The sequence below is a fragment of the Prionailurus bengalensis genome, chromosome C1 (genome assembly GCF_016509475.1).
Source record: "Prionailurus bengalensis isolate Pbe53 chromosome C1, Fcat_Pben_1.1_paternal_pri, whole genome shotgun sequence".
NCBI lineage: Eukaryota > Metazoa > Chordata > Mammalia > Carnivora > Felidae > Prionailurus > Prionailurus bengalensis.
Window position 1 is genome coordinate 214,271,988 of NC_057345.1, and position 27,139 is coordinate 214,299,126.

General features: G+C 39.7%; 1 protein-coding gene across 1 annotated transcript in view; it reads left to right on the forward strand.

The window, feature by feature from the left end:
• The first annotated feature begins 4,279 nt into the window (after positions 1-4,279).
• Positions 4,280-27,139, forward strand: part of PSMD1 (proteasome 26S subunit, non-ATPase 1) — a 97,589-nt gene continuing 74,729 nt past the window's right edge. Inside the window, exons 1-11 of the mRNA XM_043578141.1 lie at positions 4,280-4,709; positions 9,253-9,296; positions 9,921-9,994; positions 10,173-10,342; positions 12,284-12,489; positions 15,007-15,150; positions 18,379-18,605; positions 23,255-23,315; positions 24,214-24,342; positions 25,848-25,936; positions 26,374-26,452. Coding sequence (XP_043434076.1) covers positions 4,694-4,709; positions 9,253-9,296; positions 9,921-9,994; positions 10,173-10,342; positions 12,284-12,489; positions 15,007-15,150; positions 18,379-18,605; positions 23,255-23,315; positions 24,214-24,342; positions 25,848-25,936; positions 26,374-26,452 — 1,239 coding nt within the window. The 5' untranslated portion in view covers positions 4,280-4,693. The remainder of the gene's footprint in view (positions 4,710-9,252; positions 9,297-9,920; positions 9,995-10,172; positions 10,343-12,283; positions 12,490-15,006; positions 15,151-18,378; positions 18,606-23,254; positions 23,316-24,213; positions 24,343-25,847; positions 25,937-26,373; positions 26,453-27,139) is intronic.

Below are 27,139 nucleotides of genomic sequence, written 5' to 3' on the forward strand. Positions count from 1 at the left end.
ATCTTGGAGAGGGATGGGAGCCTGGGTGGCTCAGTTGGTTAAGCATCAGACTCTTGATTTCTGCTCTGGTCACGATCTCATGGTTCGTGGGTTTGAGCCCTGTGCCCAGTTATGCACTGGCAGCACAGAGCCTGCTTGGGATTCTCTCTCTCTCTCTCTCTCTCTCTCTCTCTCTCTCTCCCTTTCTCACTGCTCCTCCCCTCTCTCTCTCACTCTCTCTCTCAAAATAAATAAATAAACTTAAAAAAAAATCTTGCAGAGGGCAAGGGTTTGAGAGACATAGGTGTGAGTTCTAGCATTGTGCCATAAATAACTGACCCTGCGTTCATCCATTCATTCAACAAACATTTGTTGAGCACCTACTGTGTGCCTAACACCGTGCTAGTTACTATAGGTGATACTGAGATGAATAAGACGTAGCTTGTTCCCTTGAGAAGGTCCTGGTCCAGTTGGAACATGGGCAAGGAGACAGGATACTAACTGTGTGGGGTAAAGTCTGTAAGAGGGCACATAGTGGAGCGGTCAAGAAGGTCTACTCAGAGGAGGAGCTGCTTGTTAGCTGAGGGGGAGAGGGAGAGGAAGACAGAGGGAAGAGCAAGTACCAAGGTCAGACACGAGGTGCATGGCAGCATGGCCACTCTGGGACATAAAGATTGAGGGTAAGCAGGGTTGGGTGAAGGTCTTGGGGGAGAGAGTCCTTGTCTTCCTTGTTTTTGATTGTGCTCTGGGCTGGCTGGGAAGAATGGACTGGGGAATCATGAGATGGTAAGCAGGAAGTCAAAGCTGTAGGAAGCTGTTGCAGCCAGGAAAGAAAAGGGGCAGCCAAGACCGTTGGGAAATGGAGCTGCACTAATGTGAGAGACATTAGACTGACCAGATCGGGTACAGACCAGGTGAGGGGCAGTGAACAGTCAAGTGCACGCCCCAGGGCTCCGCTACGGTAGCTGTTGGGTGCCCTTCACCACACTGAGATCAAGGCAGGAGACAAGAATGGAGCTTTGAGGTTGTTGAGCTAAGGATTATCTAGCAGAGATGTATGGTGCGTGTGTGGGTCTGGTGCTCGAGAGAGAGGACAGGCATGCAGGGATCTATTTTAGATTATAGCAATGGGAGGCATTGATCTCTCACAGGGAGAATGCGGAATGAGACAAAGGCTATGGACAGAAAGAAACTCAGAAGAACAAAGCATAAGAATGGAGCTCGGGATGAGGGCTGAGGGTTTCAAGGAGTAGAGGCAGTGGTCAGAGTTGAGTTTTGAAAAGATCGCCCTGAGTAAAGAATGCACAATTGAATGGAGAGGAAGAAACCAAAGGCCTGGAACAGCCATCCAGGTGGAAAAGCAGAATCCCCAGGAAGAGAGGGAGCCCCTCACAGGGTTCCCACAGGGCTCAGATGAGGTTGTGGCAGCTGCAAGCACAGTATCCAAGCCAGAGACATGATTTTCCTCCCACAGGGAATTTCTACTCTTTGAAGAGCAGGGGTGGCGACTGGCCTCCTCGTTTGTTTTGTTTTTTGTTTTTGTTTTTGGGTGTTTTTTTTTTTTTATGAGAGATGGGTGGGGCCAGAGGGAGAGGGAGAATCTTAAGCAGGCTTCATACCTCAGTGCAGAGCCCCACGTGGGGCTGGATCTCACCACTGTGAGATCATGACCTGAGCCAAAATCAAGAGTTGGGCACTCAACTTGACTGAGCCACCCAGGCACCCCTCCTCTTGTTTTAAAACATTTTGAATTAGTTGCCAACATTTTTTTTTTTATTGAGATATAACGTAACATTGTGGTTAGTTTTAGGTATACAACATAATGACTGGGTATGTGTATACATTGGAAAATGATCACCACAATAAGTTTAGTTACCATCCAGCAGGGTATCAGTATAAATTTTTTCTTGTGTTTAGAACTCTAAAAACTTTCATATATACAATAGAACATCCTTAACTATAGTCACCATACTGTAACATCCCCAGGACATCTTTTTAGATTGAAGTATAGTTGACACACAATTATACATTAGTTTCAGGTTAATAGACCTATTTATCTTATAACTGGAAGTTTGTACTTTTGACTACTATCTTCACCCATTTCATCCAAGTTACCACCATTTTTTTAAACTAAAAAACAATTTTTTAAGAATTTATTTTGAAAGGGAGAGAGAGAGCATGCACATAAACGGCGGAGGGGCAAAGAGGGAGAGAGAGAGAGAGAGAGAGAGAGAGAGAGAGAGAATCCCAAGCAGGCTCCATGCTGTCAGCACAGGGTCCAACGTGGGGCTCAATCCCACAAACAGTGGGATCATGACCTGGGCTGAAACCGAGATTCGGACACTTAACTGACTGAGCCACTCAAGTGCCCCCAAGTTATCACCATTTAAAAGTCATATTTCATATGAAATTCTGATTTCTGGCTTTTCTTACAAAAGTCATAAGCTTTCAGGGGCGCCTGGGTGACTCAGTTGGTTGGGTGACTGACTTCCGCTCAGGTCATGATCTCACAGTTCATGAGTTCGAGCCCCATGTCAGGCTCTGTGCTGACAGCTCAGAGCCTGGAGCCTACTTCAGATTCTGTGTCTTCCCTTCTCTCCACCTCTCCCCTGCTCACGCTCTGTGTCTCTCTGTCTCTCAATAATAAATAAACGTTTAAAAAATTAAAAAGGTCATAAGCTTTCACAACAGCAGCCCTACATTTTGCACAGCAACGCTGGGCTACTCAGCCCCCACTCTCTTTCAATGGGACACTCATTCTTCGTGTTGGTACAGTTATCACCACGCCCTCCTGCCTCCCTGACACTGTTAGTTGCCATTCACCATCATGCTGATCTAATATTATACTCAGACTGCTTCACTCCTTTACATCACCTGTTACATTTGTGATTCCTCTAGAAGTTTCGGGCATACAAGCGTCTTTATATGAGGGATTGGCCAAAATGCATCCGTAAAATGATACTCCCAGACATCTGTTTATTTTTTTGTGCACACTTCCCAGGGCGGCGCCTTTCATCCTGAGCTATAGGGTCTTCAAAAGTGTTTCATAGTTATATTTGATATATTTTAACAAGCTTAGCTTAAGAATACCAATTTAAAAAATTCACACATACACTCCAACATGTTATCAAGCAAATTTTAATTGCACCGCAAAATGTTTTTGTGCCAGTAGGTTCCATTGCTTTCACAAGGCCTCAGACATAATCCTGATTTTTCTCTTTCAGAAATAATCTTTTCTAACTGCTATCCAATCGCTGAGCAACTTGATGATGTAAGGCAAGTGGCTTAAAAATGCCACCATCTGTCTCTAACCTTTGTCAAGGCTTTCTCAGTACTGGCTATTGAAGCAAATTGGCCATTGAAGCTGGTGTATGACTGCAAACAGGGACCCCAACTGCCATTTCAAATTAGGTATATGAAACACCAAGAACCTGTTGTTATTGGAGGAAAGAAGAATTAGGCAAGTGGAAAACAAGAATGGAAAGCTTTTTTTTTTTTTTTCCCTTTGGGACATTTTCACTGTATATGTTTCTACACTTCTATAAAACAATGTACTGTGGGGGCGCCTGGGTGGCGCAGTCGGTTGAGCGTCCGACTTCAGCCAGGTCACGATCTCGCGGTCCGTGGGTTCGAGCCCCGCGTCAGGCTCTGGGCTGATGGCTCAGAGCCTGGAGCCTGTTTCCGATTCTGTGTCTCCCTCTCTCTTTGCCCCTCCCCTGTTCATGCTCTGTCTCTCTCTGTCCCAAAAATAAATAAACGTTGAAAAAAATTTTTAAAAAACAATGTACTGTGTTAATGACTCTAAATGTAAAACAAAATTCTCATGGTTTAATTTTATTCGAAAGCAGTGAATACTTAGGGATTCATTATGACAATAAAGCATTTCTGTGAGGATTTCTTTAGAAGACGGGTTCTGCTTCTTAAAAACTTTTGAGACTCGGGGCGCCTCGGTGGCTCAGTCGGTTAAGCATCCGACCCCGGCTCACGGTTGGTGAGTTTGAGCCCCACGACAGGCTCTGACAGGTCAGAGCCTGGAGCCGGCTTCGGATTCTGTGTCTCCTTCTCTCTCTGCCCCCACCCCACTTGCACGTTGTCTCTCTCTCTCTCCCTCTCTCAAAAATAAATAAACATTAAAAAGTGTTTTTTTACCAAAGAAATAAAAACTTTTGAAACTCGTTTCTCTAAGAAAACGCTCTTTGCCCTGATGCCAAAGGTTTGGCTGAGGTGGATGCTGCAGAGAGACCGCCCAGGCGGCAGGTGGCGCTGCGAGCTCCGCGAGCACCTGCCCGCAACACCCTTTCTCTGAGCAATGGCGGGTGATGGTGGGGTCCTCTTTCTGGGGGTGGCCATTCTGAAGCCTGATCGCAGGTGCGCAGTGGTGTCCGCGCCCCAGCGGGAGCGCCGAACCTCGAGGAGGGTTGAAGAAAAACATGGAGCTCTCCTGCACCCTTCAGCGAGGGCCAGGGCGGCGGTCGGGGCGCAGAGAACCGCAGGCCGGGGGAGAATTCGCGCCGAGCAGCAGGCGGGGAGGCGGGCAGCCCCGGAGCGGGCGGGGTCCTGGAAGAGAAGCGAGCCGGCGGCCTGAGGAGGCTACTGACTGAGCAGCGCACCGGGAGAGCGAGCAGGCGCGGCGGAGTGGACGGGCCCGGAGCTGACAGATACACGGCGCGGCCGGGACGGCGAGCGAGCGGGCAGGCCTGTGCGGGACGCAGCCATGATCACCTCAGCTGGTGAGTGCGACCGCAGCCGGCGCCGAAAGGGAGGAGCCGCCACGCCGGCTTTTAGCTGAGTCAGGGCCGGTGACTGGGCACCTCCCGGCGGAGCGCCGGCCCGCGCGGCCCCTCGCTGCCCACGGCCCAGCCCCCGGGCCGGGGGCTGGCGGTCCGGTCCGGCCTCTCTGAGGGCCCCGCGTCCCCCCTCGGGCTCGGGGGAATCGCGCCGGCTCGACCGCCTGGGCATCCCTCCCCAGTCACACCCCCGTGCCCGGTCCCGAGGAGCTACCTGGGCCCTTCTCCGGCCCCGGGGCGGTGGAGGTTCTAAGTTCTGCGCCTCCCGAAGTCGGCCCTGTGCGGCCGTCTCATCCATCCCAGGGCTTCCTCGCAGGTGCTTAGGATGGGCCGGTCCCCCTGTGCGGTCGGCCGATAAGGCGGCCTCCCTGCAAGTGCTCTGGCCCCATCCTCCTGATAATTATATTGAGGCGGGTGGTTTCTGGGCCTATTCCAAGAGGATTCAGTTAAAACGCCCAGAGACAACTTTTGTGTGCGGTGAAGACAACACCCGGAGACAGCATTACGCTGCGAATCATTGTGCGGTTTGGAGGCGAGGTGCTCAGTAAACGTTCTGCATTGAGCAGAGAATTCGCGGGTGTGCGGAGCGGGCTTCCCACGCTTAACGCTGTAGATGTAGATTCGGGTAATGACATTCGAAATGGGATAAGCTGGACAGGTCTGGCGGCGATTTTTGAGCCCCCTGCTACAAATTGATTGGCGTGTAGCTGCCCACAGCCTTGATGTCTCTTTTCTTTTTTCTTTTCTTTTCTTTTCTTTTTTCATTTCTTTCTTTCTCTTTCTTTCTTTCTTCCTTTCTTTCTTCCTTGTCTGCTTGCCTGCTTACACACCCTTTTCTCCTCCTGTTTTATTTACGCTTGTCCCTCAAGCGTTTTGTTGTGAGCTTGGCTGGCGGTCAGAATAACTTGTAAGGAGCTCAAAACCATGCATTTGGGAGGATTGCTTAAAGAAATTGGTGGAGACCCCAGGGACGTAATAGCTACTTTCAAAGACTTCAAGAGCCGTCCACCTGCGCCTGGAATCAGACTTTTGCCCCCAGAGAATACAAATGAGATGAATTTGAGTTGAACAGGGAAGAGTTTTTCCAGTCCCGGCTCTCTAAAGGTACAATCAGCATGAAGTCTCTTGCCATTTGTGAACGGAGGCCTCATTCTACTTCGCATCCGTCCACTACCACTGCTCCTTTGCCAGAGGCCGCCTTTTCTTTTGCCTGGGTTACCGTAACAGCCTGAAGATTAGGTTTTGCCACTGTTACCTGCATACATTCCGTTCTCCTTGTCGTAGTCAGGGTATTTTTTTTCAAACTTAAAAAAAATTTTTTTTTTTAACGTTTATTTATTTTTGGGACAGAGAGAGGCAGAGCATGAGCGGGGGAGGGGCAGAGAGAGAGGGAGACACAGAATCGGAAACAGGCTCCAGGGTCCGAGCCATCAGCCCAGAGCCCGACGCGGGGCTCGAACTCCCGGACCGCGAGATCGTGACCTGAGCTGAAGTCCGGCGCTTAACCGACTGCGCCACCCAGGCGCCCCTAAATTTTTTTTTTAACGTTTATTTATTTTTGGGACAGAGAGAGACAGAGCATGAACGGGGGAGGGGCAGAGAGAGAGGGAGACACAGAATCCGAAGCAGGCTCCAGGCTCCGAGCTGTCAGCACAGAGCCCGATGCAGGGCTCGAACTCACGGACCGCGAGATCATGACCCGAGCTGAAGTCGGACGCTTAACCGACTGAGCCACCCAGGCGCCCCTTTTTTTTCAAACTTTAATCACACAATGTCATCTTTCTGGCTTTGAATCTCCAGTGATTTCCACTGTGTTTAGAACCAGATCCAGTCTCGTAACCCGAGACTTACCTGGCTGGATACCTGCCTTGTCCTACACCACTCACTGCATCCGAATCTTACCGGCCTTTCTGTTCCTTGAGTATGTCAGTTTCTCTCCTACCTGAGGACCCTTCCCTCTTTTTAGACTCTTTTTCCTCGAGTTTTCCCTTAACTTCTCCGTCTTTAGTCTCGGTTCGAATGTTAGTCTTTCCTGATCATTCTGTTAAAACGTGCTGCCTGCCTCTCTTCCCCTTGGCTGTCCCCTCCCTTCATCAAAGTCCTGTGATTACTTTGTTTACTGGCCTGATAGCTTTCTCTCTGGTACAATTTTGGGCGACAGACTTGTCGTTTTCATAATTCTTCGAGCACCGTCAGGCAGATGGCAGAAGTTCACAAGTATGTCTTGAAGGAAGAAATCGTTAGTCAGCTAATCAAATCAATAAATCAATCCCTGAAGTGTTTTGGAGGCTGAAAAAGCGCTTGGTGGGAATATAATGGGAAGAATTTAAGCCTTTTGGTGGTAAGAATAAAGGCCTTTGAGGTCCTACTCTGAGACTGTGGTGATGTGCTATATTTGTGGTGAGTGTGTATTTGTTACTATCATTTGTTATGTTTACTGAATTACTTAGCTTCTGCTCCAAACCTTCTGCTCCTGTCCTTTGGCTCACAGTGGCTTAGGATCTGTCCCAGGTGCTAAACAGGCTAGCTTCATGGTTCTGGTGTGGATTCATCCGTTCATTTGTTTATCTCTCTACTCACTTGCTAGGCACTAAGAACACAGTGATGAATAAGAGGTGAATGTGGATTGTTACATTTTTCAAACCATTTGGCAGAGAAAGGCAGTGGAGAGATAGAAAGATAGGTGGTTACAGGAGAGAGATGGAAAATTGTTTGTTTGTTTTTTTAACATAATATAGGCACAGAAAGAGAAATTATGCTACAAAGCTTTAAAACAGTAGCCTCCCACTCCTCTTGCCTCTTCTTAATTCCTGGAGACAGCCACTTTCAGCATTTAAGCTGTTTCCACTGGAACATACGTCACTATTTATAAATCACATCCAAAGTTTTCTATAAACTGATTGGATAAGTTACATAGTATCTGCTTACTTTTTATTAGGGCAGGAGAGATTTTTCTAGCATGCTAAACTTTTCACATGCCTTGTGTATCTCCCCTCCCCTGTCCAAAGGAGTGTTCTATTTTGTTTTTAAGATGAGAAAGATTTGTGTATGGAGTGTAGAGTATCTGATTTAGTTGTGTTCCATGAACAAAGGCTGTATTTCTAAGCCAGGATAACCATGTAACAAGCTAGTCATAAGTGAAGCCAAATAGGAGAGTGTAAAAAATTCATTATCTCTTTTGGTAAAAGCAGTTCAGACACATCATTGATGATGGGCAATGGGTAGCATTTGTAGTACGTTGATAAAGTGTTCGGTTGTTCATGATCTGTTCCACATTTAAAGCATTCTTGTCTATCAGCTATCCACGTCACCAGTTCAAAATCCCACCCATTACGTTTTTTAATTTGTTTTCTCTCCACTCTGTCAGTTTAGCCTCTCTGTTCTGGACTTGTCCTACCAAACTAGAGTACCAAGAAGTTCTTTCTATGTGCTTTTTGCTTTTAGAATAGCATTATGACCTAGCCAGCACCATGGTGTGATTTCGTTGGCTATATTTTGTATCCTTTCCTGTATGGCTCTCTAAAGACTGCTGGAGTTATTTGGCAGACTGACACCAATTAAAAATGGCGACATCTCCTAAGTAAAGTTGTCTTGATCAACTTTAATCAACTCACAGTTTGAACTCAGTGTTCCAGAATGAATTTAAGACCTACATGGAAAACCTGTATCTGAAAGGCAGTTTCTTTGTGGTCTAAGGACAGTAATTTCCCATGTATTTTTTCTAATAATCCCTTTGACTGTATTTCAAGGTGTATTCTTTTGGAGAGGTTAGTTGTTTCCTTTACTCTCCAGTGTTCGTGTTAACACTTCAGGGTCACGGGAGGAACACTGTGCTTGGGTACTTAGAATTCAGAACAAGTCAAATTGCTCATCATTTCACATAACTTCTAACTTACTTGTGATAACAAGGAGGTGCCTTGAAATAATTGATGTATTTTACCCTGTTGAGTTGATTACTCTCTTTTTTTTTTTTTTTTTTTTTGGTAAATAATTTTATAACTGTTGGTTTATTTTGTGTGAATAAATTTGTCCTCAAACAAATTGTCTGGGAAGGTTTCCCCTTGATCAGTAACTAGGCCAGTGATTATCAAACTGTATTATCGGTATCCCAAGGAAAACTTGTTGCCCTGTAACTGGACCCCACCCCCACATTTTCTGATTTAGTAGATCTGGAATGAGGCCAAGAATTGCATTTTTAACAAGTTCCCAGGTAATGCTAATGCTGTGGATGCAAGGACTACACTTAGAAAACTATTGAATTTGGCAAATAATGTGATATATGTGGTGTCATGGTATCATAAGGATTTGATAACATAATTCTTAAACTTGAAAATATACGCATTTATAGATATAAAGAAAAATAATTATTGTAGTGAAGTCACTCCTCAAAAAATACTTATTTTTTCCAACTGTGATATATTTTTGAATAAGCAGTAGCTTTTCTTCGCATATACTTCATTATCACGATAAACCTTTTGTTTTATAGCTGGAATTATTTCTCTTCTGGATGAGGAAGAACCACAGCTTAAGGTATGAGTTGAAGAAAAATTAACTGGGGTTAATAGGAGTGCTGTGAAACTCTTTGGCTATAGTGATATTTGTGTATTTTCCATCATTTAAAATAGCCATCTTACCCAGTCTATACCCATTCAGATCTAGCCCCAAAGGACAGTATTTTGGCAATAGCAGTTGTTCATTTAACAAAGCTAAGGTAAATAATTCTCAATATGCCACCAGAACACTCCCTTCATCCTTGTTTCTTTATCAAAGGAAAGCACATAAAATTGATGCTCGTGTGTCACGTATTTTTAAATTATTTTTATTTGATTGAAATCTGGAATGTATGTTAAGAGGCTCTACGCACCTGAATTCATTTATGTCCAGAGTTATAGTCAACTTTGTATATACTTTGTATTCCAACTTTGTAAGGAATGACCTATGGCTAGTCTGATGTTTTATGATTAAAAACCAAGGAAATGTGTAGACCTAAGAGACAACATAAGTCAGTTAATTTTTGTGTTTGTCATAGTAAAAATTTTAGTAAATGTGACTGAGAATTTGGCCACTGATTTATTGGAAACTTTTTTTTTTTTTTTTAAGAAAATGTAATTGTAAGTCTCTCTCAAAATTGAATTTTGGTTTTATCTTCTACAGGAATTTGCACTACACAAATTGAATGCAGTTGTCAATGATTTCTGGGCAGAAATTTCTGAGTCTGTAGATAAAATGTAAGAAATTATTTTATTTCTATAAACTGGATTCAAGTAGATCAACTAATCTCTGTGGATGTGGATCATATGGCTTATTGATTCCTTTAGAAATTTGCTGCTACTAAACATATTTAGATTTGGGATTTTTGAGAAGAACCACAGCTTAAGATTGCCCATACTTCCAAATTTCTTTCAGAGAAGTTTTGTATGAAGATGAAGGTTTCCGGAGTCGGCAGTTTGCAGCCTTAGTGGCATCTAAAGTATTTTATCACCTTGGGGCTTTTGAGGAATCTCTGAATTATGCACTTGGAGCCGGTGACCTCTTCAATGTCAATGATAACTCTGAATACGTGGAGACTATTATAGGTAATTATTCTCCATCTGGTAAGGCTTTATCTTGTTGGCTTCTCTCTTGCCGTAGTGCACATAACATTTTTTTTTTCCGATTACTTCTTGCTCTTGCCAAATTTAATTCTTAATCTTTTTTTTTTTTCTTAAAGTTTATTTATTTAGTTTTTGAGAGAGAAGGAGAGCAAGGGCAGGGGAGTGGCAGAGAGACAGAGGGGAAGAGAGAATCCCAAGCAGGCTCTGTGCAGGGCTTGATCTCACAGACTGTCAGATTGTGACCTGAGCCACAACCAGGAGTTGGATGCTTAACTGACTGAGCCACCTAGGCACCCTGCCAAATTTAATTTTAATTGGAAGTTTATAATCTTATAATTTTATGCAAGCTGAGTTTTTAGATCTGCCTTCCAGTTTTGTGCTTTATTATCTTTTGACATAATGAGCAGTAACATTAGTAACAGTAATAATGAAGAAGCCTACCTCACAAAACATTTTAAGAATTAATCTGGTAAATTATTCAGAAACTGCCTAATCAACACAAAGATAGTTATCTTACATTATGGTTATTGCTACTCCAGTGAGCATTCTGTAGCATGAAAAAGTCCAGTCAGATTATTATGAGTGACAAATTAAATGACAGCAATTTATAGAGTTGTTTCTAATACCAGAAACCATTATTGACTGCCTTCATTGTGCTAGGCACTGTGCCACTCTTTCTGCATGGTGTGGTTTATTCCACAGCTCCCCTGTGAGGAAGGCGCTCTAACTCAGGTTTCGAGATGATAAAGACGCAGGGCTATTACATAGGAGGGTCAGAATTTAAAACTGAGGCTTACTCACTTCAGAGTCCATACTGTTTCTACTAGAAACCATCATTTTCTAATTTGTTTCTTTATTTTTGAAGTGGGGGGTAGGATACTGGCAAGGCTTTAGGCTCTCTATCTTACAAGTTGAATTATAACTATGTAAGGTTTTGTTCAAAGATGTGTCACTTTAAAAAAGCGATTGGAAACTGATCTAATAGATGGAAAAAGGACTGCATACTCTCCAGGCAAGTGTATGAATATCAAGTTTTCAGTCATAGTTCTAGAGAGAGCCCAAGGGTGTGTTTTTTCAGGAGTGTGCGGTGTAGGTATTTTTTTGAATTGCTGATTTAGAAGAGATCTGCATTATTCACCTGAACCCTTAAAAGGAGAGATTTGGTATTCTTTCTCAGAAATTGGGAAGTGCTGCACAAGGTGGTCCAAAGGGATACTTTCAAATGTGTCTGATGTTGTAACTAGAATTCTACGTTCATGTTTTTAAGTTTTATTTATTTTGAGAGAAAGCGAGAGTAGAGGAGGGGCAGAGAGAGAGGGAGACAGAATCCCAAGCAGGCTTCACCCTGCCAGTGCAGAACCCAACATGGGGCCGCAATTCACAAACCGTGAGATCATGACCTGAGCCACAAGCAAGAGTCAGACGCTTAACCTACTGAGCCACCCAGGCGCCCCCACCATTATTTTAAAGAGATGATTTAGACATGGTTTCTACTGTTTTACTAACGTGAAGAAGTCTAATAATTTATTGCTCTGTGATAATTGTTACAGTAGGTCTTTTTTAATATCCTCAATGATAGCAAATATTTGTTTTTGAAAGTGAAAGAGCACTTGTAGCCAATTCTGTCTAATAAGCAGCACAGTGAAGTTGAAGAGTATAATTTTGGTTAAAATACAGTAACAAAGTAGAAATATAGTGAATGACATCAGCCTTACTGGAATTAGTGTGTAAGCCCTCCAGTATAACTTTCGAAGGGAACAATATTAATTTGAATGTATAACTTCTAGAATTTAAAATTTTTGAAGTTTGCTTATTACTCTATAGTTATCCCATAAGTTTTTATGATTGTAAATGTAGGCATTTCTCTTTTCTAGTAGTTCAGTCCTGTTTATAAGGTGATTCGTTATTTTATTTTCTTCATAGCAAAATGCATTGATCACTACACCAAACAATGTGTGGAAAATGCAGATTTGCCAGAAGGAGAAAAAAAACCAATTGACCAGAGATTAGAAGGAATTGTAAATAAAATGTTCCAGCGATGTCTAGATGATCACAAGTATAAGCAAGCTATTGGCATTGCTCTGGAGACACGAAGACTGGACGTCTTTGAGAAGACTATACTGGAGTCGGTAGGTAGATGATGTGATTTTAGAGACTGTAATTAATGGGGAATCAGCAAAGCAAGTCGTTAAAACTAAAAAACCTCAAGGGTAGTGAAAAGAAAATCTAGTTTAGAAATAATAAGATGCTTTTTAACCAAACGTTTTATTTTCATGTGTATATATATGAACTTTGGCTAGGTTTTGTGGTCATCAAATCCCTGCTTTTATCCTATCACATTCGTTCCTTTGAAGTCTTGCATAGGGAAGTTGTTTTTCATTATCCTACCCTTGTTAAGAAGACTATACTGATAAGCTATTTTAATGCATTTATTATGGTTAAAACTACAGACTAGATTCTTGTTTGAGGGTGTTTTGCAGTAATTATAACATTTGTAGTAAGTTAGTGTAAGGAAGTGGTCAGGAAGGTATAAGACTGAGTTAAGTGGGCATTGATTTTTATGCCCACTTGGCCTGCTTAACCACCTGTCTCCATAAGCTGGCTCTGTTCTCCAGCCAGTTTAACCTCACTTCAGTTCCTAGATGTACCCTGCCCCATTCTCCTTACCAGAAATACTGCCTCTGCCAAAAATGTTCCTTCCTTTCTTTACCTGTTTTATTCCTGTACAAGATACAGAGTTTAGCTCAACTGTCACTATTTTACAGATCCATCGATTCCCAGCACCCATACCTCCTCAACCCCTACTGCAGACTAGCTCCAATTCTTTTATTAACCTCTTGGAGCCTTGTGTTTTTTTTTCATAGGGTTTACTATTAAAGTAATTAACTCATTGTGTTACTTGGTAGTTAACATCTGTCTTCGCCACTAGATTATAACTTCCATAAGGACAGGTACTTTGTGCCTTATTCACCACTGTGTCTCCAAAGCCAGAGGCAGTGTTTAGCAGCAGTGTGATAGGATTTGTTTAAACGAGTAAATGAATGAGCAACCTTGTGTGATAGAATTGGACCTTGTTTGAGACTGTTAAAAACTGAGAACAAACTGAGGGTTGATGGGGGGTGGGAGGGAGGGGAGGGTGGGTGATGGGTATTGAGGAGGGCACCTTTTGGGATGAGCACTGGGTGTTGTATGGAAACCAATTTGACAATAAATTTCATATATTAAAAATAAATAAATAAAATAAAAAGTTTGCATCCATCAAAGTAAATCCAAAAAAAAAAAAAAAAAAGAATTGGACCTTGTTTTATACTGTTTCATTTTTGTGCAGTTGTAGCTTCTCCTTGTCTTCGTGTGAATAGAATTTGTTTTCATTCACTCAACAAATATTTTTTGACTGACTCCTGTATGTCAGACAACTATTCTAGGCTTTGGAGATGCAGTGGCAAATAAGACCAACAGAGTTTCTGACCAGATGGAACAAACCATTAGGGGAATAGGCAGTTGAGCAAGTAAAAATTTAAAGTCAAGGGGTGACATGTTCAAATCAAGAACAAAGCTCAGTAAGAAATGCATCTTATTTTGCATCCCAGTGCACATATACATATGGATATAACTTAGGTTTTATGAAACAGTACCTGCTTTTACTACTTATGATATAGCTCTGATATTTTTATTTTTTTATTTTTTAAATGTTTATTTTTGAGAGAGAGCCGGGGAGGGGCAGAGAGAGAAGGGGATAGAGGATCTGAAATCGGCTCTGTGCCAACAGCAGAGAGCCTGACATGGAGCTCGAACTGACTATCCGTGAGATCACAACCAGAGCTGAAGTCAGACACTCAACCGACTGAGCCACCCAGGCGCCCCTTTTAAAGATTTTTATTTAAAATGGTTACTTTTTAATTTTTTAAACTTTTGTAAAGTTTATTTTGAGAGAGAGTGCATGCATACATGTGTGAGAGAGCTTGGGGGAGGGGCAGGGGGAGAGAGAATCCCAAGCAGGCTCCATGCTATCAGCATAGAGCCTGTTGCAGGCTTGATCCCATGAACCATGAGATCATGACCTGAGCTGAAATCAAGAGTTGGATACTTAATTGGCTGAAACACCCAGGCACCCCTAAAAACAGTTATTTTGTTTCAGTTTTATTTATTTAATCTCTACCCAACATGGGGCTCAAACTCATGACTCTGAGATCGAGAGTTCCATGCTTTTCTTTTTTTTTTTTTACTGAATAATTTTTTTTTTTTTAATGTTTATTTATTTTTGAGACAGAGAGAGACAGAACATGAACAGGGAGGGTCAGAGAGAGGGAGACACAGAATCCGAAACAGGCTCCAGGCTCTGAGCAGTCAGCACAGAGCCCGATGCGGGGCTTGAACTCACAGACCGCGAGATCATGACCTGAGCCGAAGTCAGATGCTCAACCGACTGAGCCACCCAGGCGCCCCTGAGCGTTGCATGCTTTTCTAACTGAGCCATCCAGGCATCTGCTTAAAATGGTTGTTTTTAAGTTTTGCTGTTTAAGTAGCAAATAAATCTTTGGTTGCTTAAAATAACTAAAGAATGTAGATTAAAATAATTTGATTTCTAAATAAACATAATACTTCAGTAACCAGATAATGATATATCTTTAAATGATCTCTTTCAGAATGATGTCCCAGGAATGCTAGCCTATAGCCTCAAGCTCTGCATGTCTTTAATGCAGAATAAACAGTTTCGGAATAAGGTACTAAGGGTTCTAGTGAAAATCTACATGAATTTGGAGAAACCCGATTTCATCAATGTTTGTCAGGTACTTACATTACATTATGTTGTATTACTTTATGTTACCTTATCTTATGTCACACTACTTTATGCTGCATTGGTGGGCTAGACCTTACCACATTACATTACTTTATGTTACTGTAATGGTTTCATACATGTATCTGAGTTGATTTTCACAACAGCTCTGTGAAGATAAGGTATATGCTTATATTCCTTTTTACTGATAAGAAACTGAATGTTAAAAAACTAAAAAACTTTTGTTACAACGCATCCTATGTATTCTTTTTTGTTTTTAATGTTTATTTATTTTGAGAAACAGAGCATGTGTGTGCGCGGGCAGGGGAGGGACAGAGAAAGGAGGAAAGAGAATCCCAAGCAGGCTCTGTGCAGATAGTGCAGAATTGTGAGATCATGACCTGAGCCGAAGTCGAGATGGATGTTTAACCGACTGAGCCACCCAGGCACCCCTGTATTCTTTTTCATTTTGAAAGTATTCCAAACATTTATGGAAAATTTGAAAACTAGGTTAAAAAAAATAAAAGATAGAAGAAAAGATAAAAACAGTACCTTTGTTGTGTCATTCTAAAAAGAATTTCAGGTAGGGGCGCCTGGGTGGCGCAGTCGGTTAAGCGTCCGACTTCAGCCAGGTCACGATCTCGCGGTCCGTGAGTTCGAGCCCCGCGTCGGGCTCTGGGCTGATGGCTCAGAGCCTGGAGCCTGTTTCCGATTCTGTGTCTCCCTCTCTCTCTGCCCCTCCCCCATTCGTGCTCTGTCTCTCTCTGTCCCAAAAATAAATAAACGTTGAAAAAAAAAAAAAAAATTTAAAAAAAAAAAAGAATTTCAGGTAAATGATCTCTGGTTTTATTACCCAAACACAACCAACACATTTGGGTATATTTTATCTCTTTTTATGTTTGAAAATTTTTAAAGGATTTTATTTTCAAGTAATCTCTGCATCCAGTGTGCACTCAAACTCATAATCCCGAGATCAAGAACTGCACACTTCCCTGACTGAGCCAGCCAGGCTCCCCTCTTCATGTATGAATTTGTTTGCACATTTTTAAAAAATTCAGATGGCCCAGAAAATGAAAAGTGTATCTTTCCCTTTCCTTGGGCCTTTTCTCAAAGATAATGCATAGATGTTTTTCTTTCACTCATTAGCACATTTCTTTTAAATGGCTGTATTTTATTGACTAGAAGCGCATGAGTTTGCTTTTTAACAATTGTCACACTGTATCAATTTTTGTATTCTGCTTAGAGCATAGCATTTCATCACAGATTTTGTTACTTTGTCACTATAATGTGTTCTCATATAATTTCATCATCTATATGTTTTTAAAATTTAGAGTAATGTATCCTTTTTTAAATGCTTTTTGAAGCAAGTTTGAAACACAGAAAAGGCTGGAAGAAAAATCATATATATCACCCAATGGCAACATTTAAGTGTATTTCCTTTCAGTTTTCCCTGTATAGCTTTTTGGAGTTTTGTTTGCTTCTAAGTAGTTTTTAATAGGTTTTGTTTGTTTGTGTTTGTTTTTTAAATAATTGTGTTTTAAAACATACATGAGAAACAATAGTCTTCTGCTCACCTGTGTATTTCAGTTTTATTCCTCAGAGGCAATTTTATTTCTTTGTAGTTGTTTTATTTTTTGTCCTTTCAAGGTTTTTTAAAACTTTATTTTACATTTCAAAAATACATTTTTTTTGAACAGGTAATAATACATTCATGCGATTCAAAATTTAAAAAGAACCAAAGGGTGGGGTGCCTGAGTGGCTCAGATGGTTAAGCGTCCGACTTCAGCTCAGGTCATGATCTCACGGTTCATGAGTTTGAGCCCCACGTCGGGCTCTGCACTGACAGCTCAGAGCCTGGAGCCCGCTTCGGATTCTGTGTCTCCCTCTGTCTGCCCCTCCGCTGCTTGCACTCTGTCTCTCGCATTGGCTCAAAAATAAATAAGTATTAAAAAAAAAGAACCAAAGGGTATACAGGGAGAAGTCTTCCCACTCCTTTCCTTTGGCTCCTAAGTTCCTTTCTCTGGAGGCAAACAGTTATCAGTTATATAAATCCTTCAGTTTTAACATTTTTCCATATTTAAGTCTTCACAAACTCTTGTTCCAACTTTCTTGAATGTGCAGTAGGCATTTAGTGGATGTACTTTGCCTTACTTAACCATTTCCCTATTGGTTTTATTTATCTTATTTCCATTATTTCCTATTCTTTTAAAATTTTTTTTAAATGTTTATTTTTGAAAGAGAGAGGAAGAGGGACAGAGCGCAAGCTTGGGAGGAACAAATAGAGAGGAAGACGTAGAATCCAAAGCAGGCTCCAGGCTCCCAGCTGTCATCACAGAGCCTGACACTGGGCCTGAACTCAAGAACCGTGAGATCATGACCTGAGCCAAAGTCAGATGCTTAACTGACTGAGCCACCCAGGAGCCCCATTATTTCCTATTCTTTTTTTAAGTAGGCTCCACGCCCAGTGCTGAGCCCAACACGGGGCTCGAACTCAGGACCCTGAGATCAAGACCTGGGCTGAGCTCTAGAGTTGGATGCTTAACTGACTGAGCCACCCAGGTGCTCCTCCATTATTTTCATTCTTAATTTGTAATAACTTTGGTTAATGTGTCCATTTTGAAATTAGTTATTTGCTACTTTAAGGGAACAAGAAAATTTTAATTGAATTCTTAAAAAAATCCTAAATTTATCAGATAATTTTGTTAAAACATGACAGATTGTAAGAGTGATAAGAGAAATACTTCAAAATGGTCATTTCAGTGCCCCTTGTTCTGGCCCAGCGCTATACAACATGTGTTAAATGAATCAATGACTCCTACAATTTATGGTTAAGCAGAAAATTCAAATTAAGGAGCACTTGACAATAATATACAGATAAGATTTGAAGAATCCAAGATTCATTTACCTATCAGTCATTAAGTACTGCTAATTGCCAGACACAGTAATTAGGAGCTGTGAGTATGATCTGTATGGGTTTTCTTATGGAAAGCAGATGCCGTTTTCAGGAAAAATTTGTCTAGTGCCAGGATCAGAAATAGAGTGCTAACACTGGAATTAAAATTAAAAATTAATTGAAAAAAAGAAAAAAAGAAATGGAGTGCTGGAACAATTTATCTGCCCCAGTTTGCCTGTGCTTATATTTTCAGGTTTCCTGTATTACTATCAACTGTTCGTCAGTCTCTAAGTATCTTGTATACACAGTTTTCGATTATTATGTAATTGTTTTTTATCTGCATTTCAGTGCTTAATTTTCTTAGATGATCCTCAGGCCGTGAGTGATATCTTAGAAAAACTGGTCAAGGAAGACAACCTCCTGATGGCTTATCAGATTTGTTTTGATTTGTATGAAAGTGCTAGCCAGCAGTTTTTGTCATCTGTAATCCAGAATCTTCGAACTGTTGGCACCCCTATTGCTTCTGTGCCTGGATCCACCAATACGGGTACTGTCCCAGGATCAGAGAAAGACAGGTATAAGTATCTTCTTCTGCATCAGAACTAATTGGACAACCTTTATTTCATTTTGAGAATAGGTGGAATATTCATCGACTGTGTAGTCTAAGAATTATTTTCAGAATTAGCTTTCATAGATTGTAAAGTCTTATTAAGGCTATTGCTCTGTTTTGCACTGTGCTGGGTACATTAAGGAAAATCAAAACTGGGAACTCTTCTGGAAAGAAATGGAAGTGATTGACGGGGAGGGCTAATTGCATGTGTGCTATCTAACCAAGTAAATTAAAAATCTCAGGTTAGGTGGGCTAGATTCTAGTATTTGGAAAGTAAACATTTCCAGCTTTTTGTGCTTTTACTAGAACTAAATATACATTTATCTTAGGCTGATGCAATGTTAGATTTTATTTTACTGTATTTTTTTATGCATTTAGACCACTTATTTAAAATGTTTAAATGTTTTTCTTATGCCTCCTTTTTTCCTTTTAAAGTTCACACAGCAGTGAGAGTTATTTTTCTGAAACAAATGTCACAACTCTTTGAATCTCCAATACTTGATGGACACATTTCATATAAAATTCTGAGTCTTGAACATGGCCTTCAAGGTTATACATGATCTGTCCTCTCCATACCCCTCAACTCATCTCTTGCTGCTTTCTTCCTTACTTACTGCCCTCCGATCTCAGTGGCCTTTTTACTATTACTCAAAAACACTAGAAATAGTCCTGCTTCGGTAAGGTTTTCTTGAATTTTAGTTTTTAGTATTTGTTTTCTGCCCTTTATTTTTCTTTATTTGGGGCTTACGGTTAATATGTAAGTTGGATTTTCTTTGCCCATCTTCTGTATTTCTCATTTCTTTTGAATCCTTTTCAGCTCTTCATTTCTTTCTTTCTTTCTTTCTTTCTTTCTTTCTATCTATCTATCTATATTTATTTATTTATTTTTAACGTTTTATTTATTTTTGAGACAGGGAGAGACAGAGCATGAACAGGGGAGGGTCAGAGAGAGGGAGACACAGAATCTGAAACAGGCTCCAGGCTCTGAGCTGTCAGCACAGAGCCCGACGCGGGGCTCGAACTCACGGACCGCGAGATCACGACCCGAGCTGAAGTCGGCTACTTAACCGACTGAGCCACCCAGGCGCCCCTCTTTCTTTTATTTAAAAGGAAATATTTATTTGGGGAGAGAGAGCACATATGCAACTGTGGGAGGGACAGAGCGAGGGAGATAGAGAATTCCAAACAGCTTCCGTGCTGTCAGTGCAGAGCCCAGCTTGGGACTCCATCTCACAAACCAACTGTGAAATCATGACCTAAGCCAAAATCAAGAGTCAGACACTTGACTGACTGAACCAGCCAGGCACCCCTTCAATTCTTTCTTTTAATTGAATGATAATTTAAATACTGTTAAATACACATATCCTAATGATCCAGTTCAATGAGTTCTGACAGTGTAAACACCCATATAACCATCATCTGTATTATCATCCCAGAAACTTGCCCTGTGCCCTTCGAGGTCAACCCACTGCCCCTGAGGCAACCACTGGTTTGATTTCCGTCAGAATAGATTAGTTTTGCCAGTTCTTAAACTTCATATAAATGGTTCATATAGCATGTATTCTTTTGTTTCTGCTTCTTTCACTGCACATGTTATATATATCTGTGTTTTTTGGATGAAATAGTAACTGATTTCTTTTTATCATTGAGCAGCATTTCATTGTATGAATATACCACAGTTTGTTTATTCATTCTTATACTGATGGACATTTGGGTTGTTTCAAAACAAGGCTACTAGAACATTCCTATACAAGTCTTTTTGTGGACAAATATTTTCATTTCTCTTGGGTAAATACCTAGGATTAGAATAGCTGGGTCACAGGGTATATGTTTAAATTGGTAAGAATCTGCCGAAATATTTTCCAACATGGTTGCCCATTTTACCCTCCCAACAGCAATGTATTAGCATTCCATTTGTTTGTTTGCCAACATCAGATGTTATCAGTCTCTTTAATACTACTCATTTTAGTGGTATAAAGTGATATTTTGTTGTTAATTTTTATACAAGTAATTTGTCAGATACATTGTTTTGAACATTTTCTCCCAGTCTTTGGCTTATTTTATTAGTGGTATTTTTTGATGAACACAAGTTTTTACTTTTTTTTTTTAAATGTTTATTTATTTGGGGCTCAGTCAGTTAAGTGTCCTACTTCGGCTCAGGTCATGATCTCACAGTTCATGAGTTTGAGCCCCGTGTTGGGCTCTGTGCTGACAGAGCCTGGAGCCTGCTTGGGATTCTGTGTCTCCATCTCCCTCTCTCTCTCTGCCCCTCCTCCACTTGCACTCTTTCTCTCTCTCAAAAATAAACATTAAAAATTTTTTTTAATTAAAAAAAATGTTTACTTAAATAAATAAGTGGGGAGAGGGAGAGAAAGAATACTATCAAGACGGCACTCGATCTCATGAACCGTTAGATCATGACCTGAGCCGAAATCAAGAGCTGGACACTTTACTGACTGAGCCACCCAAGCACCCCAAAAGTTTTTATATTTTATAATCCTGTTTTCCATTTTGGGATCCCAATCTAAGCAATTCTTTGTCAGTCTCACAGTTACAAAGGTATTCTGCTGTTCTGCCACACTCCTAGAAACTGTATAGTTTAAGGTTTGTAATACGGTGTCAGGAATAAAGAGTTTGTTTAAAAACATGGATGTCTAGTAATTCCATTAGCATTTGTTTGAAAGACTGTCCTTTCCCTGTGGAATTGCCTTGGAACCTTGGACATGTGATATGTGGATCGATTTCTCTATTCTTTTCCATTTATTTGTCTTTCCTTATACCAGTATAAGGAAACAGTGTCTTTATTACTAAAGCTTATAGTCTTGAAATCAGGTCAGTGGAAGACATACAGTTATGACCTCCCTTCTCTCCTCACCACCAAGATTGTTTTGGGTCTCTTGCATTTCTGTAAGCCTGAGGGGATTCTGGTTGGGATTGTGTCGAATCTCTTCAATTTGGAACAAATTGAGACCCTCACAATATTGGGTCTTACAATCCATAAGCATAGTTTTGTTCTTAATTTATTTAGATTTTCTTTAAATTTTCTCAGCAGCATTTTATAGATTTTAGTTCAGAGATTTTGTACGTCTTAAATTAATTCCTAAGTATGTTTTTTGATGCTATTGTAAGTGGTATGTTAAATTTCAATTTCTATTTGTTTGTTACTAATATGTAGAAATACAGTTGATTTTTTATATTAATGTGAATCCCACAACCTTGCTTAAATCACTTATTAGGTCTAGTAATTTTTTTTTATAGATCCTTCTATAGACTTTTGTACATAGGGATCCTGTTACCTTAATAGAAACAATTTTACTTCTTCCTTCATAATTTTCATGACTTTTCCACCCTTGTTTTTCTGCATTGGCTAGGATTTCCAATGTTACTGGGTAGATATAAGAGTGAACATCCTTCATTCCTGATCTTAGGGGAATGGCATTTGTTTTATTTCTTGTTAATTTAAATTTTTTCTTTCATACCTTCTCCTTTATTTGATTTGTGTTTATCTGGTCTTATGTTTCCTCTGAATTAATTTTCTGAAATTATTATTTTGCTTCCTTCATTTATAATTTCCCCCCAGTTTTATAATTTCATTTCTGAATTATCTAATTCTGGTATGTTTTATTCTTTTATATCTTGTATAATTTTATTAATGTCTTCTACCTCTTTTGAAATAATTTTTTTCTTTTAATATTATATGGGCTTTAACTTTGATCCTTGTCAGTAGCTTGTCTTTACTGAAATTAGTTTTCCTAAATTTTTGCAAAGGAGGCTTATTTAGGATAGTTTTTCTAATTTTACTGCTCTCTAGAATTTCCTCTTCTGTTGTGTTACTGAGTTTTAAAATGGTATCTTACAACTTGAGATCTCTTAACTCTCTTTCTTGCTTTTTTTTTTTTTTTTTAAGTTTATTTCTTTCGAGAGAGACAGAGACAGCATGAGGAAGGAGAAGTAGAGAGAGAGGGAGGGAGGGAGGGAGGGAATCCCAACCAGGCTCCTCCCTGCCAGTGCAGAGCCTGATGCGGGTCTCAAACTCACAAACTGTGAGGTCGTAACCTGAGCCAAAACCAAGAGTCAGATGCTCAACCTACTGAGCCACCCAATCCCCCTTACTTTCTCACTTTTATTTGGTCTTTCTTTTTTCTTTCTTTCTGCCATGGTAATTGGATTCTGTATCCAGCATTTTATCCCCATTGAAATGCTTTTGCCTAGAAGGGAGTATTGGCTGGTTGTTTTTCAGAGTCGTTGGGGTCCTCAGCTGCTTCACTTCAAACTGGTGTTGTAGCTGGTGATGGTGTATCTCCACCTGGCTGTGTTTTAGGAGTTTGGTGGGTGCTTTGTCATCTGGTTTTGTTGTATTTGTTGTTTGTGCTAACCTAGTTAGTTGTGTGGTTTTATGAATTTATTTGGAGGAAATTAAATCACTGGGCTGCTTCCATCTTAATAGAATTGTCTCTGTTTCTTAAGGGAAATACTTAGGTAATTAAACATTTTTTCCTTGCAAAATATTTATTTGAACATGGTTCAGATTCTTTAGTTTGATAACTAGTTACCTATACATACTATTCAGAAAAGATTTATCAGATTAGTAACTGTTGATTCTCTTCATTTTAGTGACTCAATGGAAACAGAAGAAAAGCCAGGTAGTGTACTTGTAGGAAAGACACCAGAAGTGGTAAGTGTGTTGTTTGAAGTTGAGGTTACCATTTAACATACAATTATATTGTAAGTTATTTTAAAGTGTTATATATCTGTCTTTGTTAGTGGTTTAATATTAAGTTTAATACCAACGTTATTTTATAAAAATAGATCTTCTGTAAAAAAGTAAAATTTTAAAGACTGACCCTAGAAAGTGCTTAACTTAGAAGAAAGCAAATCCTTAGATCCTTACAAAAGATTGACCTCTGTCTAGAATAACTCTGAATTATTTGTCACAGGATGAGAAAAAAGTATGGCCTCTAACAACTAAATGACAACTTAGTTGTAGACGGGGCAGGGTACTTTAGTTGTCTTTGTTATTTTTAATATTCATGGCGTATGGAGGAATGGGGTAAGTATTAGAACAGTGGTCTGTTGGATGTAAATGTTTCCTCCACCAAGACTTTTGATTTTTGATACTCAGGTATATAAATGTCAACTATTATTTACCTGGACAGCTTGGTAGTTGATGAGATCATATGTATGTGTTGGTTAAATGTGTTTTTGATTTTTCCAGTTTGGAGTAGGCAGTTTCTCACCTAAACTATGAGTTGTTCTGTATAAAATAGTTTTCCTTGCATATCATCAGTAGTCATTCTTTTACAGTTTGGGGTTTTTTTTTAACATTAAAATAATTTTACATTGGAAGTTTCTTCAGAGTGAATTATATTCTTTCATTAAACTGGTATCATATTTCAGTGGTAGCTATTAAAGAAATATTCTTTCTTTCAAATAAGTGATACATGAGTATTCTAGATCCTACTATTAAAATACAAGTTTTGCTCTGTGAATTTCACTGGTTTAGGGCTGTTAAAGCACAATTGGTGGATATCAGTAATATATGAATTTTTCTTCTTGTTTGTTTATTTTGGCAGAGTCCAGAGCCCAAGGACCAGACTTTGAAAATGATTAAAATTTTAAGCGGTGAAATGGCTATTGAGTTACATCTACAGTTTTTAATACGAAATAATAACACAGATCTCATGATTCTAAAAAACACAAAGGTAGGAAATTCATCTGTAATGGAGGCTTTCTTATATTTATTTCTTTGTTGATTATTAGTATGTATACTTATTTGTTATTGAATACTTTGTTGCATTTTATTCTAATCAAGAAAGTAACTTAAAAAGAACAAAGAGAGAAATTCTTGAATTTGTTGAGAGAAGAAAGGAAATTAAAATTGAGTTCCTGTTTTTGTGTTTCACATTCATTGGGAAGTTTAGTGGTTTGTTTTGTTTTGTTTTGTTTTTTAACGTTCATTTGTTTATTTCTGAGAGTGTGTGAGCAGGGGAGGGGCAGAGAGAGAAGGAGACAACAGAGAATCCCAAGTAGGCTTTAGGTTGTCAGAGCCTGACTTGGGGTTAGAACTCACAAACCGTGAGATCATTGCCTGAGCCGAAATCAAGAATCAGACACTTAGCGGACTGAGCCACGCAGGTGCTCCTTGGTTTAATTTTTTTAAGTTAACTTTTTAATATGTACAAGTAGCACTTGGACGAATGGCCCAATCAGAGCACTGATGCAGTTTGTTTATGTGTCTGTTTTCCCATTGAACTGCAAACTGCTTGAGTATACAGGTTTTTGATATTGTGTAATGTTTGTTGAGATACTGATCCTAACAGTAGGATTAATTTTAATCTTTGAATAGATAATATATTCACCTGGTTCAAGAAAATGTTTTCATACGAAAAAACTTAGTATTTTTCTTCCCTTTCCTGTCTTATCTACCCAGTGGCTTTTGATAAAGTCATTTATTCCTCTTTTATAGCTATATACTATTTCAATACTACACAGTTGTTTGACTGAAATATGCAATCATACTTCTCAAATTTTTAATAATTACAAATGTCAGATGGACACAGTTACACAGTTTGTATTTATGACAGTTTTTTGAAACTAATCTTTATAATATAGTCTCATTAGAAATAAACAAAATCCCTTTGGTTACTGCCAGAGGTGCAGAGTGAGAAGAGATGCAGCATTGTTCTCTAGGCTAGCCTGATACCTTGGAGACCTTAGACAAGATGCTGAAAAGAAATGGCAAATTAAACTATTCAGAAACCAATAAATAGAAAATCTACTACCTAAATTGCTACCTAAAACCTACTGATCTCAAGACTACAGATAAAACTCTGACTTGCTTGTGTTTATAAACTACCTATTTAATCTTTATAAAGAATTATCCAGAGGCGCCTGGGTGACTCGGTTAAGCATCGGACTTCGGCTCAGGTCATGATCTCACAATTCATGAGTTTGAGCCCTGCATTGGGCTCTCTGCTGTCAGCACAGAGCCTACTTCAGATCCTCTGCCCCTCCCCCACTCTCTCATTCTCTCTCTCTCAAAAATAAGTAAACATTAAAAATTATAATGTCCAAGATTCATAGTTTAATGTCAGTTCAGTTTGTTAATATTTTCATCACAAAACAGGGCCTCTGATTGTGTACCTACATGTGACTTTGTGTATGTATGAATACTTTGCCAGTGGTACAAATGTATTTGTTTTTATAGGATGCAGTACGGAATTCTGTATGTCACACAGCAACCGTTATAGCAAATTCTTTTATGCACTGTGGGACTACCAGTGACCAGTTTCTTAGGTAAATATACTCGAAGGTTTCCACTTTGGTTTAAAATCATCTTTAATAGAGACACTTGACATTGTTACATAGATGTAGCTGCCAGTCCTGAATTTTAAATTCTGTTTTTGCTATTTTATACATTTTTTTAATGCATATGCCTGCTTATTTTAAGGTAAAATTAATTCCCTTTATTAGTTGGCTTGAATCTAGGCTTTTTCATGACATAATATTAATGTAATTCTGCTTTTGTTCATAGTGAAATTACATATCATGCATTTTTTTAAAGTCTCTAGAATACTAAGAACTTAGTAGATAAAATAGAATCACCAGTAATTTGAGCTCCATAAAGTAAAATGATTTGTAATAGTTCAAGGTAAAATTTTAATGCTTTGACTTTAGTATTATAAAAAACTTTATGGCATTCATTTCAATAGTATTGCTGAATTTTCTTGCAGAGATAACTTGGAATGGTTGGCCAGAGCCACTAACTGGGCGAAATTTACAGCTACAGCCAGTTTGGGTGTAATTCATAAGGTAATATACAATGATCAGTGTGAACGGAACCAATTTTTCTGGAGTTAAAAAACGTAAAAGTTTATCGTATTTCTTTCATAAGTAAATTTTTTTAAATCAGATAGATTCTCTTACAGGAAAGAATAAAGTAAATAAGAAATGAAAATACATATGTATGTGTTTGATTTTAATAAATTTTTTTTTTTCAACATTTATTTATTTTGGGGACAGAGAGAGACAGAGCATGAACGGGGGAGGGGCAGAGAGAGAGGGAGACACAGAATCGGAAACAGGCTCCAGGCTCTGAGCCATCAGCCCAGAGCCTGATGCGGGGCTCGAACTCACGGACCGCGAGATCGTGACCTGGCTGAAGTCGGACGCTTAACCGACTGACTGCGCCACCCAGGCGCCCCTGTATGTGTTTGATTTTAATAAAAGTTGGAAATCCTTTCCTTATGAAGACTAAGCCATTTCTCACAGGATGAATTGAAATAAATTATTTGTATAGTCTGAAATGAATTTGGGGAAATGTTATAAAACAAGGGAAAAAATTGAAGCGTTTGTTTCTAACAAGGATGTGATTCAATCTCTTAAAGATTCTCCTCATTTGAGTTATAAAGTTGTATAGGAGAGAGCCCCACTTCCTCCTCTTTTAGAAAGTGAACATTCTGGAGGAAAGAAAATCATTCTAGAAAATATTACATCTTT